Here is a 25,468-nt window from a genome sequence, read left to right on the forward strand (position 1 = left end):
TGATGCAGGGTGATTGTGCAAGAGCCTTCAGCCTCCAAGTTGTGTGGCTGTTACTGGAAATCAAAATAGTTTCTACAGACTTTGCAGTCTCTGCCTTCTCTTAAAATAAGCATAAGGCTCGAATATCTTAGTAGTATTTCATTCTTTAATGGCTTAGTATTAAAAGTATGAAAATATATTTAGTCAAATTAGGGGAATCTACCTCCAGCAAGAATAGAAGCAGCAATTAATCCCTCAGATTAAACTAGTTAAGCTTGATTTCTGAGGCTGGGATCACATTGCATGTATGCTCCATGTGTTTCTGCCTGCTGTAAACACACTCCTTACACCACGCGTGGACAGAACTTCATGCCTGGCTCAGTGTGCACATTTGTGTGACTTGTCTCTCTGAAAGGAAGGGCAGAACAGCTGTAGCTTTAAGTGCCAAAATGGCTTTACTTCTTTGCCTGACTGCCCTCCTTCTGCTTGCAAAATAAGAAGCTGTTTTCGCTGGCTGTTTCTTCTGGAAAAAGCATGGAGGTCCCCCCTGCCCTCTCCTCTAAAACAGAAATAAAAATGGGCAGGGCTTAATTTCCCCTAAGTGACAGGTTCCCAAGGGCTGTTCCAGGCAGGGGTCATGTACAGGCTGTGGCTTTGTGCCTCTGCTGGCTGTCTCTGTGTCCCTCAGTTCTTCCACACCACCTGGTTCCAGTGCCTCCCCAAGGAGTGGGCTGGAGCTCCCTGTGTTTGGGGAGCCGTCAGAGGCTGCCTCGTGGAGGCTGAGGGAGAAAAGTGCTCTCAAAGACAAGGAGATGCACAAAGCCTCTTCTCCTCTTGACTTCACCACTTCTTCTTCCTCGCCTCCATAGCCTCAGACGTAATACTTCTTTGGAAGTGTGTGGTAGTTAATAGTGAAATCAGCAAATAGCCCTTCTTTGATTGAGATTGTTTCATTGTGAAGGGAAGTGCTCCCAGCTTGAAGAAAAAGAGCATTTTCCTTCCCTCCCGTTCGCCCCAACCTTGTATTATATAAAAGGATGGTGCTGCTGTTAGCTGAGACCAGAAAGAATTCCCCTGTTGTCCTGTAGTAGCCAACCACTACAAACTGCAAGCGTTTAAATGTTAGAATAAAAAGTTTTAACCCTTGCCTTGTTCAATGAGCAAATAACGCTGTGTATGTTTTTTTCTAAGTATGGAAAATTATGGGAATTCCTCTGAGAATAAGTGTATAGACCACTGCGCCAGTCAGTCTCTTCAGAAAAAAACTGACAAGCGTGCTCCTGTCTGCAAGAGAGATTCCTGGCATTTGTCACAGTTTGAGCCACAAAGATGTCAAATATTTGCCAACAGTTTCCTCAGATGGTTTGGAAAGCTACATCCTTTGCACTGCAGTCCTGTTTGTTTGCGGTGTATTTTAGCATATGAAATATGTTGCTTGGGAGTCAAGGGGAGAGAACTGACTAGACTCCCAAATATTAAAATATTAAAAATAATTGTTTCTTTTAGACTGCTCAGATCAAAATAATAAAGAACAGCTGTAAATCTTAGTATTAGAAATGGAGCTTTCTGTTGGATAATCATATTTTGATGTGTCATGCTTTAAACCTGTATTTTCTTTTGGAGCAGAAAGAAGAACTTTCCAATGGGACGTCTGAATATTTTACTGAATCTGCTGAGAACAAGAAGCGTAAGATTAGTCTGAGTGAGCAAATAAAGCGAGACATCCTGAGAAAAATGTATGCCACTATTCTTTATAAACTTTTGAACTTAGCTTATGAAATAAAATTTTAAATAATATAGAATTTTAACTAATATAAGCTACTTTACAAAAGATTGTTTTAAATTACTGAAAGATTACTACTGTAGTGTGGATAAGCACATAAAATGGTTGTTGTTTTTTACAGCGTGGAGAAAGCTATTACAACCCACATAGATGTCACACATAGCACTAGGCAGAGTCAAAACAGGCTGTTTTTCCTTGAATGAAGCTCTGAGCCAAAATAAATATATGATGCTTGAATCGGGTGAAAAACACTTCATAAATATTTTTTTTGTTGTTCATTTTGAGACTCTAGATCAATAGTAACAATTAAAGAGTATCCCAGGTGGAGTGGATGGGGAGAATGAGCTGATCAGCTGAACTTGTCACTGCTCATGTGGTACCAGGACTCCATCCCAACTTGTGGGAGATGCCAGCAGCCCCAAATCACCTGTGAAATCAGGGATTTGCTGCACACCCTGGCAACTTTTCTTTTTACCACTCTTGTCTCATCTGTGTTGTCTTTAGCAATGAGATTAGCTTTGGAGGTGTGCCAGCTCTGCCTGTTTTGGATGTGCCCCTTTGACAGGAGTTAGATGGGCTGTCCTGGGAGCTGCTGGGCAGCAAAACGTGGTCTCAGCCTGGGGCCATCTCTAGCAACGTCTTTAGACTCAAAATGCAGCTTCAGGACTGAGGTATAAAGTTCATCTTTCGGGCTGTGTGAAATGCAATCCATAGGTAACACACTGCTGAGGAGTGTTTGTGTACTGACACTCCTCAGGTCCCTTGTGATCCCGTTTTCCTGTGTAATTCCTTTCAGAAAATCATCTACTTGCATTGCCTAAGTCCTTGCCAGATGAATGGGCTTGATACTAGATGAGTAGTGGTTAACTTTAAAGCAATGCTTTGAAATGTCCTGGGAAAAATTCCAGAGGAACATTCTAAAATAGAGATTAGGAGCTCTCACACAGAGGCACACTCACTGCCTCTCCCGCCTGCCCCCTCTGTCCTGCAGATATGCATTATACATGGGGATGCATGGGAATGGTTTGCAATCATTTAGGCACTTAGGAAATGCTATTTTATCTAGCCGGTTCAGAAAGGAATTCAATATACTTCTGCTCTGTTGACCTTTAACATCTGTAATGAATCCAGTTCTGCCTCTTGGAAAAGAGTGTGAACTCACTCCTTCATGGCTTGGTCATTAATAAATAGGGCTCTCCCCTAGCGCAGTGGAAAATCAGATGGATAACGCTTGATATGATCCACACTAGACAAACACTGCTGCTTGTCAAGATGATACACAGGGATGTTTTCCATGTTCAGAAATTGGGTGGCCCGAGTGGTATTTCAGAGTTGGAAAACAGTAAGTGGAGTCAGTAAAGGTTCGTTTTTAATTTTAAAAACAAAATTCCTTTTTATTGCAGTGTGAAGAGGACAAAACCAAGGAGAAGTAGTGCAAGCAAACCTCAAATCAGCAAGGACTCCAAGAAAGTGTATCTTGGCTGGGCAGACTCACAGACAGAGAACAGAGACTGTGAGACTTCTCTCAGTGCTCGGTCTGCTGTGAAACGTAGGAGCCCAGGCCTGCTGAAGGACTGCACAAACACAGCTGAGAGCAGCCTGGGGCTTCCTGTGCTGGAGCAGAGAAACGATGTTCATCAGAGAGAGCCAGAAGAGGTTCACAGCCAGCACAAACCTCACTCTCTGGAGCGGTCGGAGGCGAGTCTGCTAAGTGAGAGCCCTCCTTGCAGCTCTGGGACAGCACTGCCGGCTCCTAGACAAAGTCAGAGGGTGACCAGAGCACAGGCTCAGCTCAACAGCCCTGGTTCAGAGGAAAAGCTGGAGCATTTCACAAAAGTGTCCTCTGAAGGGACTCCTTTAACTTCTATCAATACAGAAATGAGTAAGTGTGATGATCATTGTTTGAGTCCATTCCTGGAGGAGAAGACACCTCTTAATTCCAGGTTGTTTTCAAAGCAAGACATGGCAAAGACTGTGGTTGACAAGAAGTCATTGACTTTGAGAAAAAGTCCCTCCTGGTCTCTTTTTGTGAGCAGCAGTGGAGTGCAGACAAGCCAAAGTGAGCCAAGCACAGCCCCTGAAGAGCTGCCTGCAGTGCCGACATCAGGTCTAGAACTGCACCCTGTGTCTTCAGAGAAGCTTTCCCAAAAAAGAAAAAAAGAAGTGGAAAATGGTCTCGGGAAGTTAAAACTGCGAAGGCTTAAGAAGTCAAAATCTGAAATACTGCCTTAATAGCATGGGTGGTCAGCCAAGGTTGTGCCTAAGCAAAGAGCAGGAAGCAATTCAAAATGATGGAAAACAATAAAAATACAAAATCAAAATTAGAGAACACATTAAGAAAATTTAGTTACCTAAGGATCTTAGTCATTTGGCACTGTAATAAAGGTAATCCTTTTAAGTCTTTAGGAATTAGTCATGATTATTGCACAAGTCATCATCATATTTATAGAAAGAAAAATCTCTTACAAAATAATATTTACTAAGCAAAATTTTAGATTTATACATATTCAGTGCTATTAAAAAGTCATATCAGCTGCTGACAGCAAAAGTTAAAATTCCTTGTGTGATCTGTTAGCAGCTGCAGTTATTTGGTCTCTTGCTTGATTCTGAGCATGTAGTTTATTTTAGTAAAAAATTAACCCTCCCTCTATATTAGAAATTCCTGGTTTACTAACATGATCTTTACAGCAATAAAGCAAATTAAGTTTATTTCAAATAGCTCTTACCAGGATTAATGGCTGATGATTTGAGGTCCACTTCTTCAGAGAAGTTTCAAAATAACTATAGTTTCTGCTTGTGTTGTTTTGATATGAACATTTAATTCTAGCCCATGTTGTGGATACAAGTCATCATGCATTCAGTCTTGGGGGAAAATGAAGGTTCCCTTTATATATTTAGATTTATGTATTTACACCTGGATGTGCAAACATTGTTCTTGGGTGAAGTTCACATATAAACATATATACACATCTTCATGGATACATGTTTCAAAATCAGGCCTTGCTTGTGTGCAAGGGCAACATGCTGGTTTTCACGTGGAAGTAATACCAGAATTAAATCTTATTTTAAGATAAATTTTAATTTCACAGTGCTTGTTCATACTGCTTCTTAAATTTAAATGCTAATGAGCTGAGGAAATGAACCTTTTTTATTCCATGCTTATCTTTTTTAATGTGTAGAATAAATGTATAAGCCGTTTTCTTTCATCATTCTCAAGCTCAGTGTGATCACAGCCCCTGAGCCAGGAGGGGCCTGTCCCACCCTGCTCTGGCCTCCAGGGCTGGGGACACTGTGGGCACTGGAATGTAAAAAAGATACAGAGGTGCTTGAGGACATCCAGAGGAGGGCACCAGGATGGTGAAGGCCTTGAGGGGCAGCCCTGCGAGGAGCTGTTCAGCCTGGAGAAGGGCAGACTGAGGGGAGACCCCATTGCAGCTACAGCTTCCTGGTGAGGGGAGCAGGAGGGGCAGGCACTGATCTCTCTGGGTGCTGACAGTGGCAGCACCTGAGGGAATGGCCTGAAGCTGTGTCAGGGCAGGTGTAGCTTGGACATGGGGAAGAGCTTTTCCACCCAGACCCTGGCTGGGCTCCGAGCAGGCTCCCCTGAGAAGTGGTCACTGCAGCAGGCCTGGCAGAGCTCAGGAGGCATTTGAACAACGCTCCATGCACAGGAGGGATTGTTGGGCTGTCCTGTGCAGGGCCAGGAGCTGGGCTTTGGTGATCCTTGGGAGTCCCTTCCAGCTCAGCATATTCTGTGCTCTCTGGTTTTGTGTGAAGTAGTTTAGAAAAATCTCAGTGACATTTCCTTACGGCTGTGGATCTCCTCGTTGAGGTTAAGGAGATGATTCACATCCAGGAGCATTAGAGTTGGTGGTGTAACCCAGGTCCTGATGAGAGTTAGCAGCTCTGCAGCTGACAGCAGGACACTGCTGATTGTACAGCTTCCTCCTGCTGGAAGTGATTTCTGCTCTTGCTGCAAATGAAGAAGATTCTGCATGTGTCTGGAGGACATGTTCTCTTTTTTCTTTCAGCTCTTTGGGTGATGTTTCTCAGTGCTTTGCAGTCAGGTTGCAAATCCTTACCCAGCTCCAGGCTCTGCTAAAAGGTCTTTCCCAGTACCAGCAAAACCAAGGCTGCAAATAACCTGGTTTGGAGGAAGAAGAGCCTGAGGTATGTTTGCTGTTGTCTTTTTTATGCACTGGAGATACTGAGCCAGGAAGGGAGTAAAAAGCATCTTTTTGAGGGACTTGAAAGAGGTATAGGGATATTTAATTAAGCATTTATCACAAAAATTACAGTAGTTAGAATAATTTGATAGTATATATTAAAGTCTTAGCACAGATAATTCAAGTATCAGAAACCAGAGGGCAACCACATAGTTTTTATCAACCAGTTTTGATCACCACTGTTATTATGTGTGTGTGTATATATATATGTCTGTATATATATATATGTATTAACCTTATAATTACAATTTAGTTTTAATCTTGACTGAATAACAGACCTGCCTACACCCTTTCAAATGAAGGTCATCTATTTAGAGGGGGCTTAGTTAGGTTAAACCATTGTCTGTGTAGGTAAGACCACTTGATTTTTCCTTTAGGATATTTTGTTATGTTAGTTAAAAAGCTCTTTGTATCTCTTCTCTGATGCCTGGGAGTGTCTCCCTTTCAAAGCAGTGGTCATGCCACAGTGAGAGATGTCAGGGTGATTGAGGGTGTTAGAGGCTGGAGAGTCAGAACAGACAGCTGGGCTTCTCTCCTTTTGTCCTTACTGTCTTGATGAGTTCTAGGCTCTGTGGAGCTGTGTATTTTTGAGCTTCGTTACTGTCAAAAGTTGTGTCTTGGATCCTCTCAGAAATGCAGCTGTTTAGGGAAAAGGCTCTGAATTCACAGCCATTTCTGGACTTTAGAAGGTGTTGCTGCTCAAAAGTGTGCTTTCTTTTGTCTGTGCAGCAGGACTTTTATACCAGCTAGTCCTTTGCAAACCTGGTGGTGCTTTGGGGGTGCTGGGACACCCCGGCTGTGTCTGTGTCTCTCTCCTCTCTCTGCTTTGAGCCCAGGGTCATCTTCTTAGACTTTGCTTTTTTCTTTATCACGCAGAGGACTTGCACAGGTGTGCTCTGGCATGCTCTAGAACCACAAACCTGATTTTCTAAATCAGGTTTAGAGGGAAAAAAGGGAACTGGAAACTGAGCTGAAGTAAAATTAGCAGTTTACAAGTCTTGGCTTTCTTTTTACGTAATTGCTTCTGAGCAGCACTAGCATACCTTTCTGTAAAAGTAAGGTATACTTAATATCTGTTCTGAAGCTGCCATTGAAGCACAGAAACAATATCTTTGGTTCATTTTTTATCCTAAACCAGCCAGCTTTGGTGGGTTATTATTTTTAATGAATCATCTGGTTCATCTGGTCTATGCTTTTGCTGATAATCAAACAGTTGTTTCCTAGTGAAACACTTTCTAATGTGTGCAGATGATAGTTTCCATTATTATTTACATCAAAGCAGTTAAAAATATTTGTTTAGTGGACCTCTATGGTTAAACACGTACCAAAAGCTAGACCAGCCTTTTACATAATCGTTTATAAAGAGGAAGCAGCTCATGTGGAATCTCCCTTGCCCAGTGCTGGTCAGTAGGAAGGCTTTAAGTGTCCCAGGATCTTGTGGGTACTAAGCTTTGTGCTGGTTCTGGTGTTACCTGCCAGGTGAGCACCCAGGCCTCCCTTTCTGCAGAAGGCTTTGTCCAAGTGAGGTGTTAAGTACCTTCTGAAGGCGTTTCTTTGGTCAGTGTGATCAGTCCCTCTCACTGCACAGCATGTGGACTGCATTGGATGAGTTTTAATTGGCATTTTACATCACCATCTCATTGGCTTTTGACTAGAAAATGGTTTCTTTGCCTTCCCTCTCACTGCACAGCATGTGGACTGCATTGGATGAGTTTTAATTGGCATTTTACATCACCATCTCATTGGCTTTTGACTAGAAAATGGTTTCTTCCTAAAGAAAAAAAATGGGGAAAATATTTTTCTGTTTGCAATTGGAATAAGAAAGATGTGATGTATAGACTCTCCCAGCTTGCATGTCAGGAGTAGGTATCTCCTTGGCTTTATCAGTACCCAGGGAAAGGTTCTCTATCCAAACAGGCTGCAACAGAGGCAATAACTCAGCCCTTTTGGCAGCAGTGGGAAGTGTGGGTTGGCCTCAGAAATTAGCTTTAATAAAAGGCACTCCTCACTTCTTCGCTTTGTGCTTTTTTCTCCTTTAATAAACATAAACTGGCTGGCAGTAACCCGGGTGGAGGAGAAGATGTGGGCTGAGGGAACGGCCACGCACGGAGCCTTTCATCAGAGGATATCAAAGCGCTGCAGCTGAACCTGCAGGGAGCTGGAAGTGCTTATTCTGACAGCTGGGGCAGCACTGAGGGAAGAGCTGCTTCCAAGGTAAAGCAAACTGGTTAAGGAGCAGCAAATTCTTTCATCAACGCACACGAGTCCTTTCGTCCACCTGTTTGCCCCAGATCATTCAAATCGAGCCTGGCAGCGCATGACCTCGTCCTTTACAATCAGGTGACATTTTTAGGTAGGGACTTTTTTGTTGTTTGGTGTTGCCTTATGCTGAGAAATCCTGATAGCTGTGGAAGTGTCACAAGGCATTTCAGCTGTGTTCAGGAAATTAGCCACAACTGTCCTACCTCCCTTACTATCCACTTAAATTGTTCCAGAGCTGGGAATCTGTTCCTGTGAGAGCTGACAGTGCACCTTTTGTGAAGGACAATTTCAGTGATTTGCTCCCCTTCTGTCCAAGTTAAATCTTCTAGTACAGCAGTAGGAATTGGTACTGTAGCTCCATAACTGCCTTACTTGCTGGCATAATAATTATCTTTTTTATTTATGCATCAGATCTTTAAAGAAAAGTGTCTTGAGCTCTAATTCTAGAGCTGGGCATGCCCCTTTTTAATATTAATATGATCTCATAGTGCTAGAATGAAAGGAATAGAGATTTATTTCTCCACCCTGTAGGGAAACTGGTTGAAACAATTTGCACATCACAGAAGGCGCTCGCTGGCAGATCTGGGCTGGGACTCCAGCCTGACGCCGTCTGATCCCGCGTGGCTCTGGCTCTGCTGCTGCCCCAGTGCCAGGGAAGCACTGCTGAAGCATCCAGAGCCTGCACCCCTCTCCTCCTCCTCCGCCCCAGAAACTGCAGCTCATCCTTGTACAGTGTTTTCACTGGGTTTTCCCTCTACTGAGAGAAATCACTGACCTTGGCAAGCAAGCTCAGTGGGCACTGGCAAACAGTAACCACCATGGCCATTGCTGTCAATGCTGAAAAAAGAGGAAGCCAAAAAATTCTTAAATAAACTCAAATATTCTTGCTTCCCTTAGAAGGGGACGGGGAGGTTACGCAATCACTTCCATCTTCTGGGGAGGAAAAGGCTGAATTTGGTACTTCCCTTGTCAGAACTTCTCATCTTGGCAGGCGCTCCTAAAATGATGAAGGCTCTGCCTTGTGACTCTGCAGATGGCAGGGCAGCACCCTGGACCTGGGATGGCTGGGAGGCAGGGCTGGATCCTGCCCGAGGGCTGCAGATAAGGAGCAGAAGCAGGCAGTCTTCAAGGAGCAGCAGGGAGCATAACCCCATGCATTTCAGCTTGGCAGGGAGCTGACTAATAACATTAACTCTTGCTGTGCAGGTGTCAGCTGCTGTGGGAACAGGAGGTGTGTCTGTGCAAGGGAAAGTGCTTTCACCAGGGCATGGCTGGAGATGCAGCCACACTTTTGGGCCCCAGCCTGGCTCACGTTCCCCTGGCCGGAGGGGCTTCAGGTCCCAGTGCTCCCAGCTCCCTTGGCTCCTGGCAGCACTGCAGAGGGAGCCGTTCCCAAGGGTGGCATTCCCGTTGACAGGAATGTATTGGTGTGCAGGCTGATGTAACCTGCACCATCAGCACCTTTCCCAGGTACCTCTGTGTCAGATGGGCCCTTTCCATGCGGAGGTGCAGGGCTTTGATGTGGCCGTGTTCAGCCAGCTGAACCAAACCCAGATTTGGCAGGTTCAATTAGCTGTAGGTACAGCAAAGCTCGGAGTGCTAAGGGGAGCCATTCCATTTCATTTCTATTTCATTTCTATTTCATTTCTATTTCATTTGAATTCAGTGAAATTCATTTGAATTTCAATGAAATTTCATTTCATTTCTTGTATGCTTAAATGGCAGCTCAGGGAGCACACATTTTTCAGTGCTTAGATGAAGAAGGAACCAAAGAACAAACTTAGACTAGCAGTGGGAAACTTCTCCTGACTAAACACAATGTATCTTCCCTGAGTAGTAGAAGTGTGAACTGGCAAAATATGATTTCCACAAAAATAAATGTACCTTGGTATTCTAAGAGGGAAGCCCTAAAGTTCACGTTTCTATTTATTTATTTTCATGGCAACGGAAACCACTTCATGGGCCAGCCCCCAGCCTGGTGGTGGATCTGGGCTTTGGGGGATGTTCTTGTGTTAGTCACCAGTGTAAGTTTTGGAGTTACCGCTGAGATAGGAGGATTAATTAAAAACACCATAATGGCAATTGTGTAGAATTTTCTGACTTGCCCTTGTACAACTTGCATGATTCTAATTTTCTAACACGTGGGATAGTGACAAAGTGAGGAAAATCCATGGGGAGAAGCAGGGTGTGTATGGAGGATCTCTGCAATAGCAAAACCTCTGCATGGAGCCCAGGAAAGGCTGGAAGTAAATGAACCCCGAGCTCAGGGCTTTGACATGTTTTGAAGCTCGAGGAACCCAGGTTTTGCTTTCAGTGAGTCTTCAGAGACCTGAACAGCTTTGTCACTACATGTACACATTGTTAAATGATTAAGTCTGTAAATAGAAATGAACTCAGTAGGTTTTCAAGAAGCCTGACAACTATATGTTCTCAGAAATAGAAAGTATCCTATTTTAATTATTTTTTGGTTAATAGAAGGCAGACTCTTACAAATTGAGGTATGTTTGAGCCTTTTGGAAGAGGGGCTCAAGTTTCTGTAACCATGAATTTGAGACCCATGTGAACAGTAGACAGCAGGAAAATGGTTAATTCAACATTAAAAGTACGGGAAAGCAGTCAGGGAATAGTCCAGCTTTGCCCTTTGGAAGCAGGTGGAAGATTCCATTATCTCTAAGTAGCTTTTTTGGACATGATGTGTTTGATTTATTGCAGATTTAGAAGTCAGGGAATAAAGGGAAATAAATACTTGTGGGATTTGTTTGATGAGGAATTATTGAAGTGGTCAGCTGAAGCTAATGGTGTTGACTTCTCCTTCAGGAGGCAGTAAACTAAACAGGCTCCAGTACCTGCCCTGTGTGGTGTGTAAGTGTGAAGAGTAGAAGCAGCACCCAGCCAAAGTAGAGTAGCCACGGTGGAAATCTTCTAAAGTGAGTTTAAAATAAAAAGTAAGACTAATTAGATTTTATCAAGTTTTTTTTTGACAGCTGTAAAAAAGTACAGAAGTATTTCTCACTCTCAGGTTTTGTTAGCATTCAGTGTATCCATATCGCAGCAATCTGTATATAAAATACCTGTTTATTATTACAAACAAATACAGATGCAAAGGCCTAGCCTTGCAGCAGGTTGATTTAACTATTTTTCAATGAACTTGTTACACAGTTAATTGTTCCTTCAGCTTTGCAGTAGCCCCTTAGCAGAACAGTTTTGCAGCTTCATCAGAACATGGTAAAACCAGAGCAGACCCTGAGCCAGCCAGCCCCTGCCCATAGGTGGGAGGGGCAGCATTAGTTCAGCATTCAAAGCCATCGTGTTGAATACTTTCAGAGTTTGTTTTATGCTTTACAAAGCGCTTTTTGCCCATTAGAAATCAGCATCATCTATGGATGCCTTCCCATCCAGGTCAGCACTTTGGATCTTGCCTAGCTACTTAGATTTGGTTCCTATCTGGGGGCAGCTCATTGGCCCGTGCAGGGCAGACTCGTTGCACAGGTGCAGCCACAGCACCTCTCAGAGCAGCGAGGGACACCGGCCAAGAGGCAGTGGGAACAGGGGCCACGCTGCTTTCCAGCTGCTCAGTGCCACCGGGAGCCAGAGGGGACGGGTGATCATCTAACGAAAAACTGACTCCACCAAAGGCAGGGGCAGGTCCTGCAAACCTCCAGCAGCACCTGCCCCTGCTTTTGCACAACTGACTGGCCGGGAGCGCCTCCAAGCTCAATAATCTCCACGCTCTTTTATGTTTTCATACAAAAAATTTAATAAATATTACTTTTCAAGATTTATTGCCAGGAACAACACATCAAAGATGCATTTTCATATAACACTAATATCACAATACAAGGTATCTTCATGATCTCAATGGTTAACCACTGAGATGACTATGTTTATAAGCCTTTTGATCTTAAACATCGTAATAGCACTTTGATTTCCTCACTTGTTAAGGCGGGCAGTGTAATCTATGGCAAACCTACACAGTGATCTTACTGGACATTCTACTGTTCAAGTATTCAACAACTAGCTTATTAGAATACTCCCTAAATGCAGTAGATTACAAAAAAAAGTCAAATCTACAAGTGGTTCAGTATTACATATTCATGGTGAGAAAAAATAATTAGAATTTACAAAATAAGATTGCTGTGTTTCCAACTTCACACGCTAATTTGATATTTTTAATTACATGCAACCACTCACATTTCATCTACATAAAGTAATAGCTCAGTTTTGTTCCCTTAAACTGCTTCTTAGCAGATTATCTGCCTGTCACTCGGTTTTCAAGTCTAAAGCAGCAAAAAAAAATTTCTAGTCTAATTCTCTAAACTGCCTCAGTCAGTACTTACAAATAGTCTTAATGTGATACTATGGAAGGTGTTTCAAACATTTGACATTGTACAAAAACCAGCATCAAGGCATGAAAGCCCATCCTATTAAAAATAAACTATTTTAGAACACCTTAGTTTTGGCATATAGGCAACATGTAACAAGAAAATAAATTCAAAATAGAGAAGCCACGAGCTTACAATGCTATCAAAAACCTTCAACTCTAAACACATACATATAAATAAAAAGGAATGATATTTTAAGGCTCTTGATTATTAAGTTAATAAATCAAATATACACAGTGATTAATAAAAAAGAATTATTTACATATCTATACAAACTTCTATTTTTGACACATTTTCCTCTTTAAATTCTTCATTTACCAGCAACTGCTGACAAGTTCCCCCCACCCACCCCCAACAAAAATACAATAAAAAAATAAATAATAAACTTATTTTTGATAGTTGCTGTGGTTCCGAGCTGCAAAGGCACTTTCAAATACAGAACTAGTTGTACGTCACCATAAAACCAATATACAAAAAACTCAAATTCAATAAATATAAATAAAATGTATTATTCTAAAGAAACTGTATAAATCGGAACATCTGGCAGAAAAAAAAAAATGAACACTAAGGAAGAGTAATAAGGCTATGTAATACCTTATGGAACGTTTCTGTGATGGATCAGCTGCAGCTGAATTTACAGGAGGGCACTTTTGACTAGTTTTGCATAGATGTGAAATGCAGCACTTGGTATTCCAGCCAACCACAGCAACTATCATTGCCAGTGTAAGCCAGCTTGTCCAAACTTAAATTAACACAGGGATTCTAAGTAAATAATAGCCTTAGACTCAAATATTACACAACAGTTTAAGAACTACAAGCTCTTGAGTGCCTTTACAATGATACTCAAAGGCCCTGCATGGCAGCACCCCACCGTCTGCTATACGATGTACTCCATCCGATTTAGGCTTTGTGCACTTTCCAAGTCTCTGTTGTCCTGTTTATTTGTCCAGTTTGGGTGTTTTGTAGGGGTGCTGTTGGGGGGCTTTTCATCTCTGTCTACCAAAGTGTAGGCTGGCTGCTTGGCAAATCGGGCCTTCTGCTGGTGCTTGTCCATGTCATCCTCCTCCACCTCGGAGTTGTGTGTCCTTATTTTGGCGATTTTAGAGTTTTTGTTTTCGTAGTCTTTAATGGGGACAGTGTTTGCTCCGTGTTTCTCAATGGGGTTTTTGATCTGGTTCAGCTGCTCCCTGACGTTGTTGGTGGTGTTGTCGTCAGAGGCCGTGTGGGTGTGGCTGCTCTGCTTTCGGCGCTTTCGGATGCACCAGTAAAACACGGTGACCAGGCAACAGATCCAGGCTACTGTCAGCACCGAGCTCAGCAAGGGCACCAGGAAATCTGGAAGAGACAGGAGACAGTTAGTCCTGCTGCAGACTATGGGGGACGCTTTGGGATGTCTCAGAGAAAACAAATCTCAGGGCTAGTGCCTTGTTACTTCCTGTATTTCTCCACCAGGAGCACGGAAGGGTAGCAGCCCTTTTGCCAGGTTCAGCAAACCTTTAGCATGTTTTTTTAGGGTTTTCAGCAATAAAAAGACCTTGGGTGCCCAGCCTCCCCACTGTTCCCGATGAACAGGGACTGGCTGGAAGTCTGCAAAGGGAGGAGAGGCTGTGGCCCGTGGCAGGGGTGCTGCAGGAGCTGGGGGCCAAGGAGAGCTCACCCGTTTTGCTCTTGGCCGGCCGCCGCTGCACCCTGACCTCGGCCACAGCAGCGATGAGCGTGTTGTTCCCGTCGCGCTTACTGACGAGGTCGATGATCTTATCTGTGATGTCTTTGATGGGGTTTTCATCCTCCCCGATGTCTTCTGCAGACTGCGGGAGGAGGCACACTATTAACACCAAGCACCACATCAGATGCACGGGGGAACCTGCTATTTATAAGCCTTCACAGGCAGTGAAGGCTCCTTCTATAATAAAACAGAATCAAAGCAAAATGGCCTGCTGTGGGCAGAAACTAACAGTTCAGAATTCTTGTCCTCATCCTTAAAAAGACCAAAAAACCCCCAAAAGCAAGAGTCTAACTGAGAAAGGTTTTACTCCCCCTATTACAGTTGCCCCCAAGATGGCAGCTTTCAGGTACACACACGTAACCAGAATTCCTTTCCTATTCTTAATCGGCATCAGGATGGAAACTAAACCACAAGAAGTGCTGACAAAGCCAGGAATTAATATTTTTATGAAATCCACGTGTTGCATACATATCCAAGCAATTAACTACTAAGACATTTAAAAATATTCCAGGAATACTTACAATAGCAACATGGATTTCATTATTTGCCAAGTGGGAAGGCTCACAGGTAATATAGATGGAATATTCAACAGAAACATTCTTCAGAATATTCAGATTCCTCAATTCACTGCAAACATGCTCTGTGGTAAGGCCCTGGAGGACACAAAAAAGATGTTGGCTTTTTTAAATACATATGCACACGAACACACAGATATAAGATTTGTTTAGGATTTAATTTTTTGCCCTGAAGTAGGAGTTCTCAGGGGAAGAGGAGGTGGAATTCCCTCCAACTAGCTTTTTTTCTTCTCTAGTCACAAAAGCATTTAGGCTAAAAGGCTGTATTAATCCTTCTCTGCTTTTTGTTTTCCTTGCTAATGAGGCAGAGTCAGCTTGTGCTACAGTTTTCCCTCTGGAAAACATCATTCCATGCTCTGGGAATGAGTCTGTGTGTGCCACAGCCCAGCAAGCTGCTGTTACTTACCGGGGCCATCATTTCCTTGTTGAAGGTGAAGGTGATGTTGGCACAGTTGTCCTGGTAGTAGGAATCGGAGTTGCACTTGGTCCTCACAGGCTGCTGGTTGGAGGGCCAGCATTCCCCCACGGCGGCACACGGGTGCGTGAAGCAGTGGTCATCCCGCACAGGGACACAGGCGTGGCCAGCGGGGCACTCACCAGGGCCCTTGCCATGCAGGACACACGGCCGAGGGCCACACCACACCTAGCAGAGGATGAACACTGGTGAGAATCCACTGGCCAGGGGGCAGAACGTGGTGTAAGCTAAACCACAGCACAGCTGTACCTTAGAACAGGTGACTTTTCCGTTCAGACACTGACAGGTATTGCAGTCGTCATCCCACTTAGTCCCATCTGGCATGACTCGAACACTGGTAATGCAAGGCCTTCCTGTAACTGAAGAGAGATTGAACAGAATTATAAACTAAAAATAGGAAACAAATGCCTTTTTAAAGTTCGTCTAAACTTCCCACTAAGATGCTTCTTCAGTAAGGATACTTGCTTTACAAAACAACAGATAGTGCGTCCCAAAACCAAGCCCATACAACCACAAACCCATCAATGTGCAATTACACAGATCTTGCTATAAGTGCTGGGATCAGCTGTGGCATGTGGAATACCTTCTTGGCATCCTGGACCACTGCGACCCGGGGGGCAAATGCAACGGTACCCGTTAATTTCATCTACACATGTGGCTCCAAAGGCACAGGGCGAGGACTGGCACTCGTTGATGTCTGTGATGGGAAGGAGAGGAAACAAACAGTTACTCCATAGTATCCTTTTGTTTTGTCAGGAAAAAAGCAAACATGGGATAGAGTTGCCTACTGGAGCTTTATATTCATTTTTTAGTGTCTACTGGGACATAGATTCCTGCTTTCAGCACCAGTATAACTTCAGAAAAATCCTTTGACATTTCTGCTGTGTGGCACTAACAAAGATCAAAACCTGACCCCTGTGGCTACTCCAGCTTTCTAGGGCAAGGACACATTCCTTCCTACACAGACACACTTCCTCTCCTCTGATGTGCTCCAGTTTTGTCCCCCACCAGATTCTTCAACTGATGGCAATGTTAAACCCTTCCCAGCTCTATTGCTGCTGTGACACTTCTATTCCACCGCTGTTATTAAAAAAGTGTCCTCCTACCTGTAATTATTATTAAATTACAGGGAAGCGCATACATCACCTCAGGGCGTGGAGGCGGATTATTAATTGACAAGGTTTTTGGCTGGCACACTTTCATCTCAAGCAGAAGCCTGGGCCACACAAACACAAGGGAAGGCTGTCCCAAAGGGCATTTTGCCCACCCGGCTGAACCAAGAGGTTTCAGCTCCAGCTGAATGACTTTAAATTGCTTTCATTTTCAGTGTGATTCCTGCCTTCTCCAAATCTGCTACAGATCCAGGTATGGATAGAGATGACACAAGACACTTATCACTCATCTGATCTACTACCTAACTCAATTAAGATGATTGTCTTGCAACAAGATTCAAGCGAGACAAGAACTGAGGCAGAGAGCCATCGGAACACTCACTGATCCTGCAGTCGGGCCCGGCGAAGCCTGGAGCACACTCACAGCGGTACCAGTTCTCTCCATCCACGCAAGTGCCACTGTTGTAACTGGGGAGAATTATCAGACATTAAAAACTGCTACAGATAAAAGAAACACAGAATTCTAAAGCAACAAAAAGAGCAAAGGATAAACATAACAAACTTACCAAGGATGAGGACTGCAGTCGTTTGTGTCTGCAAAGCAAAGACAGACAGCATTAAACATGTAGACTTTGGCTAATACAGCTCTACTGGCAGTTAAAAATTATCAAACTTCCCCTAATGCCCAAATTATACTTAGCTCAACTTTTAGAAAAATATGCTGAAATTCTCTACTAAATTGATTCCAGGCTTGTACCACAAAATTTGTTAACTACATTGTGGAACACATGTATGCAGGAAGAGATCCTTGTAAAGAATCTAACGGGGGGAAAAAAGTGGAAGCAGACAGAGCTGCTCGTAGAAAAAGAATGCAGGAGAAAACAAGACAACATCTGTCTCCACTTAGCTCATTTGCAACTTTCTCATGCCCAGGTCAAGGCTGTATCACATAAAGTCATTAAAAACAAAGATTCAGGTGATGCTAAAGCCTACATCAAACAAGCTTTCCCTTCTGGATTCAATCTTGACTCCAAGGGCGACAGGATGAGCTCATGTTCTCATCATGCAACACTCTGGAAGAGTTCACGCAGAGCTGACTTACTCTGGGTACACGTGGGTCCTTCCCAGCCCTCCTTGCAGACACAAGTGAAGGAGTCCCCGCTGACTACGCAGGTACCGCCGTTGTGACAGGGGTTTGGCAGGCAGCTGCTGTTCCGCGCTGTAACACAAACAACATCGGCCGCTCAGTTGTTAGAAAGCCATCGAGCCCGAGCCAAGAGGAACAGCTGAGGTCAGAGCTGCAGCGCTGCAGCTGCTTCCTGGCGATTGTGCAGGCTATTTACCTATGTTACAAGTGGCTCCTTCCCATCCCGCAGGACACATGCACTTGAAGGTGTCCCCCTCGTCGTAGCACGTCCCCCCGTTGTTGCACGTCGCCTCATCGCACTGGCTGTCACCTGTGGAAAACCCAAACCGTCCTTAATGCTGGTGCTCCCTTAGGGCAACGAGTTCAAGCAGCCTATCAGAGAACATCTGTTATGTTTTGGAAATGCTGAACTTACGGGAGTGGCAAGTTTTTCCTTTCCACCCATTTTTACATTCACAGAAGAAGTCGTTGACCAAGTCTCGGCAAGTTCCTCCATTGTGGCAAGGGTTTTTACTGCAGTCATTAATATCTGGATATGTTAAGAAGAGAAAACAGGCTCAGTAGTGTTTACAGAACTGACAAACACAACGCTTGAAAGGAGCATAACCCACCCCTAATTTTGGCCTGTGTTTCAATTGTGGATTAAATGCCTAAGTCAGTATTTTAAAGTTTTAAGCACTGTCACATAGATGAAGACTGTTTCACCACAGTTCTCCAGTTTGTTTTCATTTTGTTTGTAATCTTGTTTCAGTGAAAAGGCCTATTACATAAACTACCCTGCTAGTCAGGGGAAGGGAGCAGAGCACTCAACTCCTCTCCTGTTCCTGAGACTGACAAAATGCAAGCATGATATGCAGACATGCCATGAAGTGGCAACTACTAATGCAGAGGGTTTCTTCCTGGAAGTTATCCAAAGGATAGTGCAGGAAACTCAACAATGAGAGAGCCAGGCCCTAATCCCAGGCCAGCTTTTTAACTTGGGCTTAGTTCCAATACAAAAGATTGGGACTTGGTGGGAGGACCTGGTCCTCTGTGGCCTTTGAAGCAGAGTTTATTGACATAGGTCACTGTCTTCTTGACAGTACTAGCCATTCCTTCCCAATGTTTTCCCAAGAGATCTTTCTGTGTGCTGAAGCACAGATAGCTTACTCGTTTCACAGTATGTTCCTTCCCATCCATCGCTACAAATACATTTGTAGGAGTTGATGCCATCAATGCAAGTGCCACCATTTTTACAGGGGTTGCTTTCACAATCATTGATATCTGCAACAGTTGGGAAGAAACAAGAGGATTAAAAAAAGAGGGGAAAAAAAAAGTCAAACTAGAAGTACAGTTACTAGGAGTCATTATCTTACTGCAGACTGTTTGGTGCTACTTCCATTTCTAATAATACCCTTTGGAAAAGAAGGGTTACAAGCAATATGACAAATGGGTAAAAAACTGCACAAGGTGATGAACCTGTCACTATTAAAAACAAAAAATAAAATACAGGAGTCCTTAAGATCCACGTTAAACCCCACTATTAATTCCCTCAGACCTTGTATACATAAGGTTTTCAACAATACACAATTCAAGGCCAGAGGGGTCATGGCTGTGAACCTTCCCCAAGGCCTAGCAAATTCCACTCTGCCTTGCCCAAGAGGGATATGAAAACTTAGAGCAGTTCCAAGGTTCACTTGTTACAATGAAGAAACCCTAAAGGGGTCTGGGAGGGAAGGATGGACCATTTTCCCAGTAAGAATGGGGGACAGTAAAACACATTCTCTTTTTTGCTCTTACTCTCATGACAGTAGGTGCCAGTGAATCCTTTGTTGCATTCACAGGTGAATTTTCCACCCGCTTGGCTCTTGCACTTCCCGTGAGGACCACAAACATTGGAAGAGATGTAGCGAACCCCTTCGGGTGTGCTGTTGGAAGCCACTGCCACGGTGCAGCTGTCAATTACTGCAGAAAAGCAGAGACCAGCATGAGAATTACCCATGCAACCCGATTCCTCAAGAGCAACATTTTCACTTCCAGCCACGGACGTTTAGAAGACACTTGTGCCATTGAATCGTTTAGGTTGGAAAAGACCTTTAAGATCATCGAGTGAAACCATAAACATATGACTACAAATATGTTTGCTGCTTTGAAATAACATTGGACTCTGCCAACTGTGCATGAAATAATCACAGCATCTTATCTGATGGCTGCTGGAACACATCCATGGCCTGGAATAAATGCATCAGGCTATGTGCTACCTGTGCTTTCTGTCCACATTGACATAATGCTGTCTTTCAATGGCTGATACTTACAAATATCACTCATCTTTTCACATGGAGAGAGGCTTAAGGCAGAGGGCAAAATTCAGCCTCTTTACAGCAGAGCTACTCCAGTGACTCCCCTGCTGGAGCTGCGTTAGGGCTCCAGCGAGGGCAGGGGCAGCAAGCATTGCCAGGCACGGCCCTTCACCCGCAGGGCAGCACGAACCTTCACACGGAGTGGTGCGGCAGTGATCCTTCAGGTGCGAGCAGTTCTTCCCTTCGTAGTCCTCAGGGCAGTTACAGAAATAGTCCATGGCAAGATTGAAGCACTGGGCGCCGTTCTGGCACGGATTTGGCTCGCAGTAATCTATGTCCAGCTGTAAGTAGTGCACAGAGAGGGAAGGGAAATGGGAAGGGGGGGGAGGGAGCGAGGGAAAGCTGAGTGAAAGAGGTTTATCATGGCTTTCCCTCACCACGACAGGCTGACATTGTGGAATCTGACCTTTTTATCTGCTGCCTCAAAGAATCATTCATAGCACACAGAGTTTAGTCCCACTTGCCACTATTCCGGCAGACAACTCTCGATATTAAACTGCTAAAGTTAATAGTGAGAGCTCCACAAAGCCTGATGTGCAAACTCTGCAGTCTGCTCAACAAAGAGAATCCTCCCCAGCCTGTCAGGGGTTTGTTGGTTTCTTCCCCCGCCCCAATATATATTAATCAAGCAGTTTCTTGGCAGACTGACAGCGATATCAAGTACAACTTTATACTATGCTTCACTGGATGCAAGGCATTCCATGCTCAGATCCGGAGCGTCAGAACAAATGGCACTGGCTGAGGGTCTGCCTTTCACCCAGCCTTCTTACCTGACAGAGGTTTCCTGAGAAACCAGCGGGACACAGACATTGGAATCCATTGATTTCATCCTGGCAGTGACCCCCATTCATGCAAGGGTTACTTGCACATTCATTGATGTCTTTCTCACAGTGATCTCCTGCATAGCCAGGTGAACAGATACACCGATAACCATTAACCAAGTCCTGGGAAAGAACAAAAAGAAAGTTTCAGTGTTAACGTTGTTCCTCCCTTGATATATTCTTATTAAGAAAAAAAAATAAAATTAAAAGTTAAAAAAAAAAATCATCTTACTATGTCCAAAATATTTAGAGGGGAAAAACCAAACACACACACAGACCACGCAGTCCCATTTACATTCTAAATTTCCAGACAGGATACATTAATCCACAGGTTGAAGGGATGTGCCTACATTTCCAGTGGGTAGTTTGCCAACCACCAGCTCCTTCACTGGTGACACTGGCAGTAAAAATGAGTCATTTATTGAAGTTATATTTTTTTGCCCTTACTGTTCTACAGACATATCTCAACATGCTGTAGCATGACATAGGTCCTCCCCCAACTTAAAGACATGACCATTTGTATCAGCTATTTGCTATTTTCCAAATTTTTTGTGCTTAGACTCAAACGTTTTAGTTACTGTTGGAAGTCTTGAGGAAACCAAGGTAAAACAAGAACAGCTTACCCGACAGGATCCTCCATTCTGACATTGTCCACGACAGTCGTTAATATCTGCAATAAAATTAGCATGGTTAGAAGGCAAAAATATATTTACACTAGATAGAGAGTTCAGGTCTCTCTAAAACTGCAGCTAGATAAACTTTTTGTCAAGTTTCCTGCATGCCTTCCTTGAGATAAGGTTATTATAATGGGTGGGAAACCTTTCGCGATTCTTGTAGGAGAGGCAGTAAAACTTCACATCATTGTTTTAGTCCCTTTATCAGAATATAGCTGTGGTACAGGCTAATGACTTTGATAAAATTGTGTATTTTCATTCCGCACCAACTACTCCCTTTCTAAAAACATCCACTGCTGGGGCTGTGCCCAGTGTTTAAACTGAGCTCAGAACTCGGGGGCACACGCACATATGCCCAAAGAACGTAATAAACCCAAGGGTATGGACACTTACTGATATCACAGTTGTGGCCAGACCAGCCAGTAATGCAGTCACAGTAGTAGCTGCCAATCAGGTTCCTGCAGGAGTTGGCATTGACACAGGGCTTGCCCTCACATTCATTGGCATCTGGAAGACCAAGGGGAACATTCAGTGGGGAAGGGAGAAGCCCACACCCCAGCAATAACCAGCAGTTCCTCCAGAGCTAAGAGGAACTTGCAGCATACAGCCGGGATTAGCATGACTTGAAGGAACAAAAGTCAATCATCATCAGCCTCCGAAGGCTCTTTCAGTTTCTCTGCAATTAGAACATACAGGCTACGCTAATTATTTCACAATTACCCAGCCACTCATTAAGAGCAACTTGCCCCCACACATGCATGTCAGCTGAGCATTCTGAAGGAGGAATGCTGCAGCCTGGTCATTGGGATGAGTGTGTTGTGTAAAGAATGCAGCCAGCTCACTCTCCGTGAGATCATCCCCATTTTGGAACCCCGCTGTGAGCTCCTGGGTCTGGAGGAGTTGACCTGGTTGAGGAGACACAGCAATTTTCTCACAGGGTTAAGGGAGAGAAGCACATGTGGGGGTGGGACTGGGAGGCACAACACACAGCCCCCCCCCTTCAGGGCAGTTCTGGTTTGAAGGATGTCTCTGGTTAACTATTTCCTTCAAGTGCCAGCATGCAGAAGCAAGGTGATGGAAGTCACACTGCTGTTCGGCACTGTCCTACACCTCAGTCCTGCAAACAGACATTGAATGTCTTCAATGTGCCAAAACACATCCACAGGCTTCAGAAACATCACCGTGAGTAATGCAGGACCATGATCCCTTTTGCCTTTATCTTTTCCAGCTCTGGAACAGCACTGGATGAAGAGAAACCAGTTCTTACCTAGCTGGCACGTTTTGCCAGTCCACTGAGGTGGGCAGATACACTTAAATCCATCAACTAGATCTTGGCAAGTTCCTCCATGACCACAGGGATTTGGAGAACAATCATCAATATCTGTAATGCAGAATAAAGAGAGGCTTAGCTCCACTACCAGACTGGCAATGGCAGTAACTGACAAGTCTGACAAATGGTTGCTGCTACTCAGGTTTTCCCTGAGGAACAAAAGAACAACAGGACTTGTAATTTACAGGTTATCTTTGATTTCAGCAAAAGCCTCATTTAAAGAGAGGAGTAATGTGAAAAGGGTATTCAAAACACTGGGGGAAAAGTTTACCCCTGTGGCCTTTTTGCAAGTGGAAGTCCTCTTTGGATCCAGCAAGTCCCTCAAACCAGCATTTTTAACAACATGCCAGAACACTACAAAACTCCAGCCTTGCGCTTCTTTCAAAAAGCTTTGGGCTATTCCTTTCCCAGTAGTTGACAAAACCCTTGGTACAAGCAAAGGGGAATAGAGTGCACAGGGGTGTAAAAATGGATGCCAGGATGCAATGCTCAGGCTGGGAAAGGTTAAGTAGTCTGCCCTGTAAGGTTATGAGGGATTAGAAAGACTGATCAAAACCAGCAAACTGGCACATTTGTAATAAACACTGAAAAGGACTCACTGTCAGTGCAAGTTGGTCCAGCCCAGCCAGGAGCACACACACATTCAAATCCCGTGGACGTCTCGAGGCAGCTTCCCCCGTTGTGACACGGGTCGGAGAGGCAGGCGTGCTCCGCTGCACAGGGACAGAAGGACATCATGGCAGAGGCTACAGCAATGCCACCACAAGCCCCCCCTGCTCCCTCCAAGGCTTCTGCTCTGGACACGCCATCAGCACTCTTGCTGCACCGTGCTCCTGCAAGAGGCAGGAATTTGCTGGCTGGCAGACAGCCTCGTTCCATGCTGAGCTCATCAGCACACCGACTGGCACCTGCTGGAGCCACAGCCACACAGGGTGGCCACAGTGACCTCTCCAGTGAGCAGAAGGCTGATGTCCAGAGACACCAAACGTTCATGACAAAGCAAGAGAATAGGAAAGGCTGCATCTTTGTACCTAGCCCTGACTGCTACAAATTTAAGTTTTCCTCCATCTCATACAGTGCATCCACAACCAGCCACCAAAAGCTGGCAAGAATTAACTGTCAGGCGGCAGCTCAGCAGCTCCATCCAACACTTACCAATTTCACAGTTCTGTCCTGAGTAGCCCTCAGGGCAGGAACATTGGTATTTGTCAGGGCCAGTGTTGCTGCAGGTACCACCATTCAGGCAGGGTGGGTGGGTTCCACAGTAGTTCAGATCTGCAAGAGGGGAGGAGCATTAAAGCCAGGCTGGAAGTTACAGGAACATGACCTGTACACCACGAGCTTTGTTGTGCTATCCCAGAGCCTTTACAGAATGGTGCCCACAGAGGAGTGGGACAGGACAGGGACGAGCTGAGGACAGAGGCTAAGCATGCTGGAGCAGCAGTGGGAGCAGGGCAGGCAGCTGAGGGCCAGCACGCTTCAGCAGCCCCCTGAGCCCCGGTGCACAGTGTGCCAGCGCTGACATCCCCGGGTGACACAGCCCTCTGGGATCAGCATACCTTTGTCACACAGCTGACCACCCCAGTTGGTTTCACAGAGGCACTGCCATGGTTCAATGCAAGTGCCATGGACACATCCCGGGTGTGGAATGCACTTATCACAGTACTGGCCTTGCCATCCATACTGACACCTTCAGTGAAAAAGAAAAAAAAAGGGAAAAAATCAGAACAGGGAAACAAATCCAAATCCATCATAACTGCTGTGTGTAGATACAAGTGTGCAACTCCAAAGCTTGAAGAAAGGCTGGGAAGTGGGGGAGAAGGGCAGGATGAGGGGAGGGGAGAAGCTATTCAAGGATTGTTTGATGGTTTCTTGTAAACAAACATTTTGGTAGTTTTGCCAAGGTCTCTGTAGCCGGCCTCCTGACAAAAGAATAACTGTTCTGAGAAAACCAGCATGAGGCCATTCAGCACAATAACACTCTTTTGGAGCCTCATATAAATGTGGCAGAGAGGGTGGGTGTGCACTACAAATCAATCTCTGGACTTTGACAGGGTGCTTTATAAATTGAGGGGGGAAGAAAAAGTCAGTGGAAACAATAGTTATCCAGAGATCCTCATGAATACAAGGTTCCAGGCGTTTCAGCCACGCTGGGTTTGCAGGAAGACAAACAAAACCATAACCAGCAACTCTGAGCCCTTGGCAAGGCAGTAGCAAAACATGAGGAGTTCCCTGCTCTATCAGAAGCCACCCTTATTCGGAATGGACAGACACACAGAGCCAGCATGGACTGGGCCACAGTCAGGAATGGAAGAAAGCAGCACAGAGGGTTTTACACGTGTTCAGAGATCAGCTGTCAGTGTGCTTCTGAGTTTGATTTATGCTAATAACCTCTTTTCAGGGAACACTAAATCATGTCCAGTTCTGAGAAACACTGATGTCTAGAGAATTTACTACTATTTGAATTCTTTATTGTCACCATCAATGAGCTACCTGAATTCTCTACTTAAAAGGAAGATGTTCTTTTAAAGTAAAGCCCCCTTAAGGGAAAGCTTATTTTGGCTTTCATTTAGTTCTCACTAGCAAGACAGACCAAGGATCCTTCAGATTAAAGTGGATCTATAGATAGGAACAAGC

At 44.4% G+C, this 25,468-nt stretch overlaps 2 protein-coding genes across 10 annotated transcripts in view; one reads left to right on the plus strand and one right to left on the minus strand.

The window, feature by feature from the left end:
- LOC120505956 (SLX4 interacting protein) overlaps positions 1 to 19,622 on the plus strand; it is an 81,194-nt gene extending 61,572 nt beyond the window's left edge. For 4 of the 9 annotated variants that reach the window (XM_039716945.1, XM_039716947.1, XM_039716952.1 and 1 more), the window contains exons 6-7: positions 1,603 to 1,715; positions 3,166 to 4,310. In XM_039716945.1, coding sequence (XP_039572879.1) covers positions 1,603 to 1,715; positions 3,166 to 3,994 — 942 coding nt within the window. In that variant the 3' untranslated portion in view covers positions 3,995 to 4,310. Of the gene's footprint in view, positions 1 to 1,602; positions 1,716 to 3,165; positions 4,311 to 5,793; positions 5,933 to 8,048; positions 8,203 to 8,781; positions 9,840 to 19,490 lie in introns of those variants that run through there. The other 5 variants (XM_039716946.1, XM_039716951.1, XM_039716949.1 and 2 more) reach the window with 3 other exon arrangements.
- The window catches only part of JAG1 (jagged canonical Notch ligand 1), a 36,151-nt gene continuing 21,888 nt past the window's right edge, over positions 11,206 to 25,468 (minus strand). The window contains exons 6-26 of the mRNA XM_039716944.1: positions 24,391 to 24,521; positions 23,987 to 24,106; positions 23,431 to 23,544; positions 22,769 to 22,882; positions 21,895 to 22,008; positions 21,451 to 21,497; positions 20,777 to 20,950; positions 20,137 to 20,287; positions 19,447 to 19,611; positions 18,817 to 18,930; positions 18,083 to 18,196; positions 17,864 to 17,977; positions 17,623 to 17,739; positions 17,087 to 17,114; positions 16,903 to 16,988; positions 15,992 to 16,105; positions 15,658 to 15,767; positions 15,340 to 15,576; positions 14,880 to 15,011; positions 14,290 to 14,440; positions 11,206 to 13,967 (exon numbers count right to left, since the gene is read on the minus strand). Coding sequence (XP_039572878.1) covers positions 13,510 to 13,967; positions 14,290 to 14,440; positions 14,880 to 15,011; positions 15,340 to 15,576; positions 15,658 to 15,767; positions 15,992 to 16,105; positions 16,903 to 16,988; positions 17,087 to 17,114; positions 17,623 to 17,739; positions 17,864 to 17,977; positions 18,083 to 18,196; positions 18,817 to 18,930; positions 19,447 to 19,611; positions 20,137 to 20,287; positions 20,777 to 20,950; positions 21,451 to 21,497; positions 21,895 to 22,008; positions 22,769 to 22,882; positions 23,431 to 23,544; positions 23,987 to 24,106; positions 24,391 to 24,521 — 2,905 coding nt within the window. The 3' untranslated portion in view covers positions 11,206 to 13,509. The remainder of the gene's footprint in view (positions 13,968 to 14,289; positions 14,441 to 14,879; positions 15,012 to 15,339; positions 15,577 to 15,657; positions 15,768 to 15,991; positions 16,106 to 16,902; positions 16,989 to 17,086; positions 17,115 to 17,622; positions 17,740 to 17,863; positions 17,978 to 18,082; positions 18,197 to 18,816; positions 18,931 to 19,446; positions 19,612 to 20,136; positions 20,288 to 20,776; positions 20,951 to 21,450; positions 21,498 to 21,894; positions 22,009 to 22,768; positions 22,883 to 23,430; positions 23,545 to 23,986; positions 24,107 to 24,390; positions 24,522 to 25,468) is intronic.

Source organism: Passer montanus, unplaced genomic scaffold (assembly GCF_014805655.1).
Source record: "Passer montanus isolate IOZ18808 unplaced genomic scaffold, ASM1480565v1 scaffold37, whole genome shotgun sequence".
Classification (NCBI taxonomy): Eukaryota; Metazoa; Chordata; class Aves; order Passeriformes; family Passeridae; genus Passer; species Passer montanus.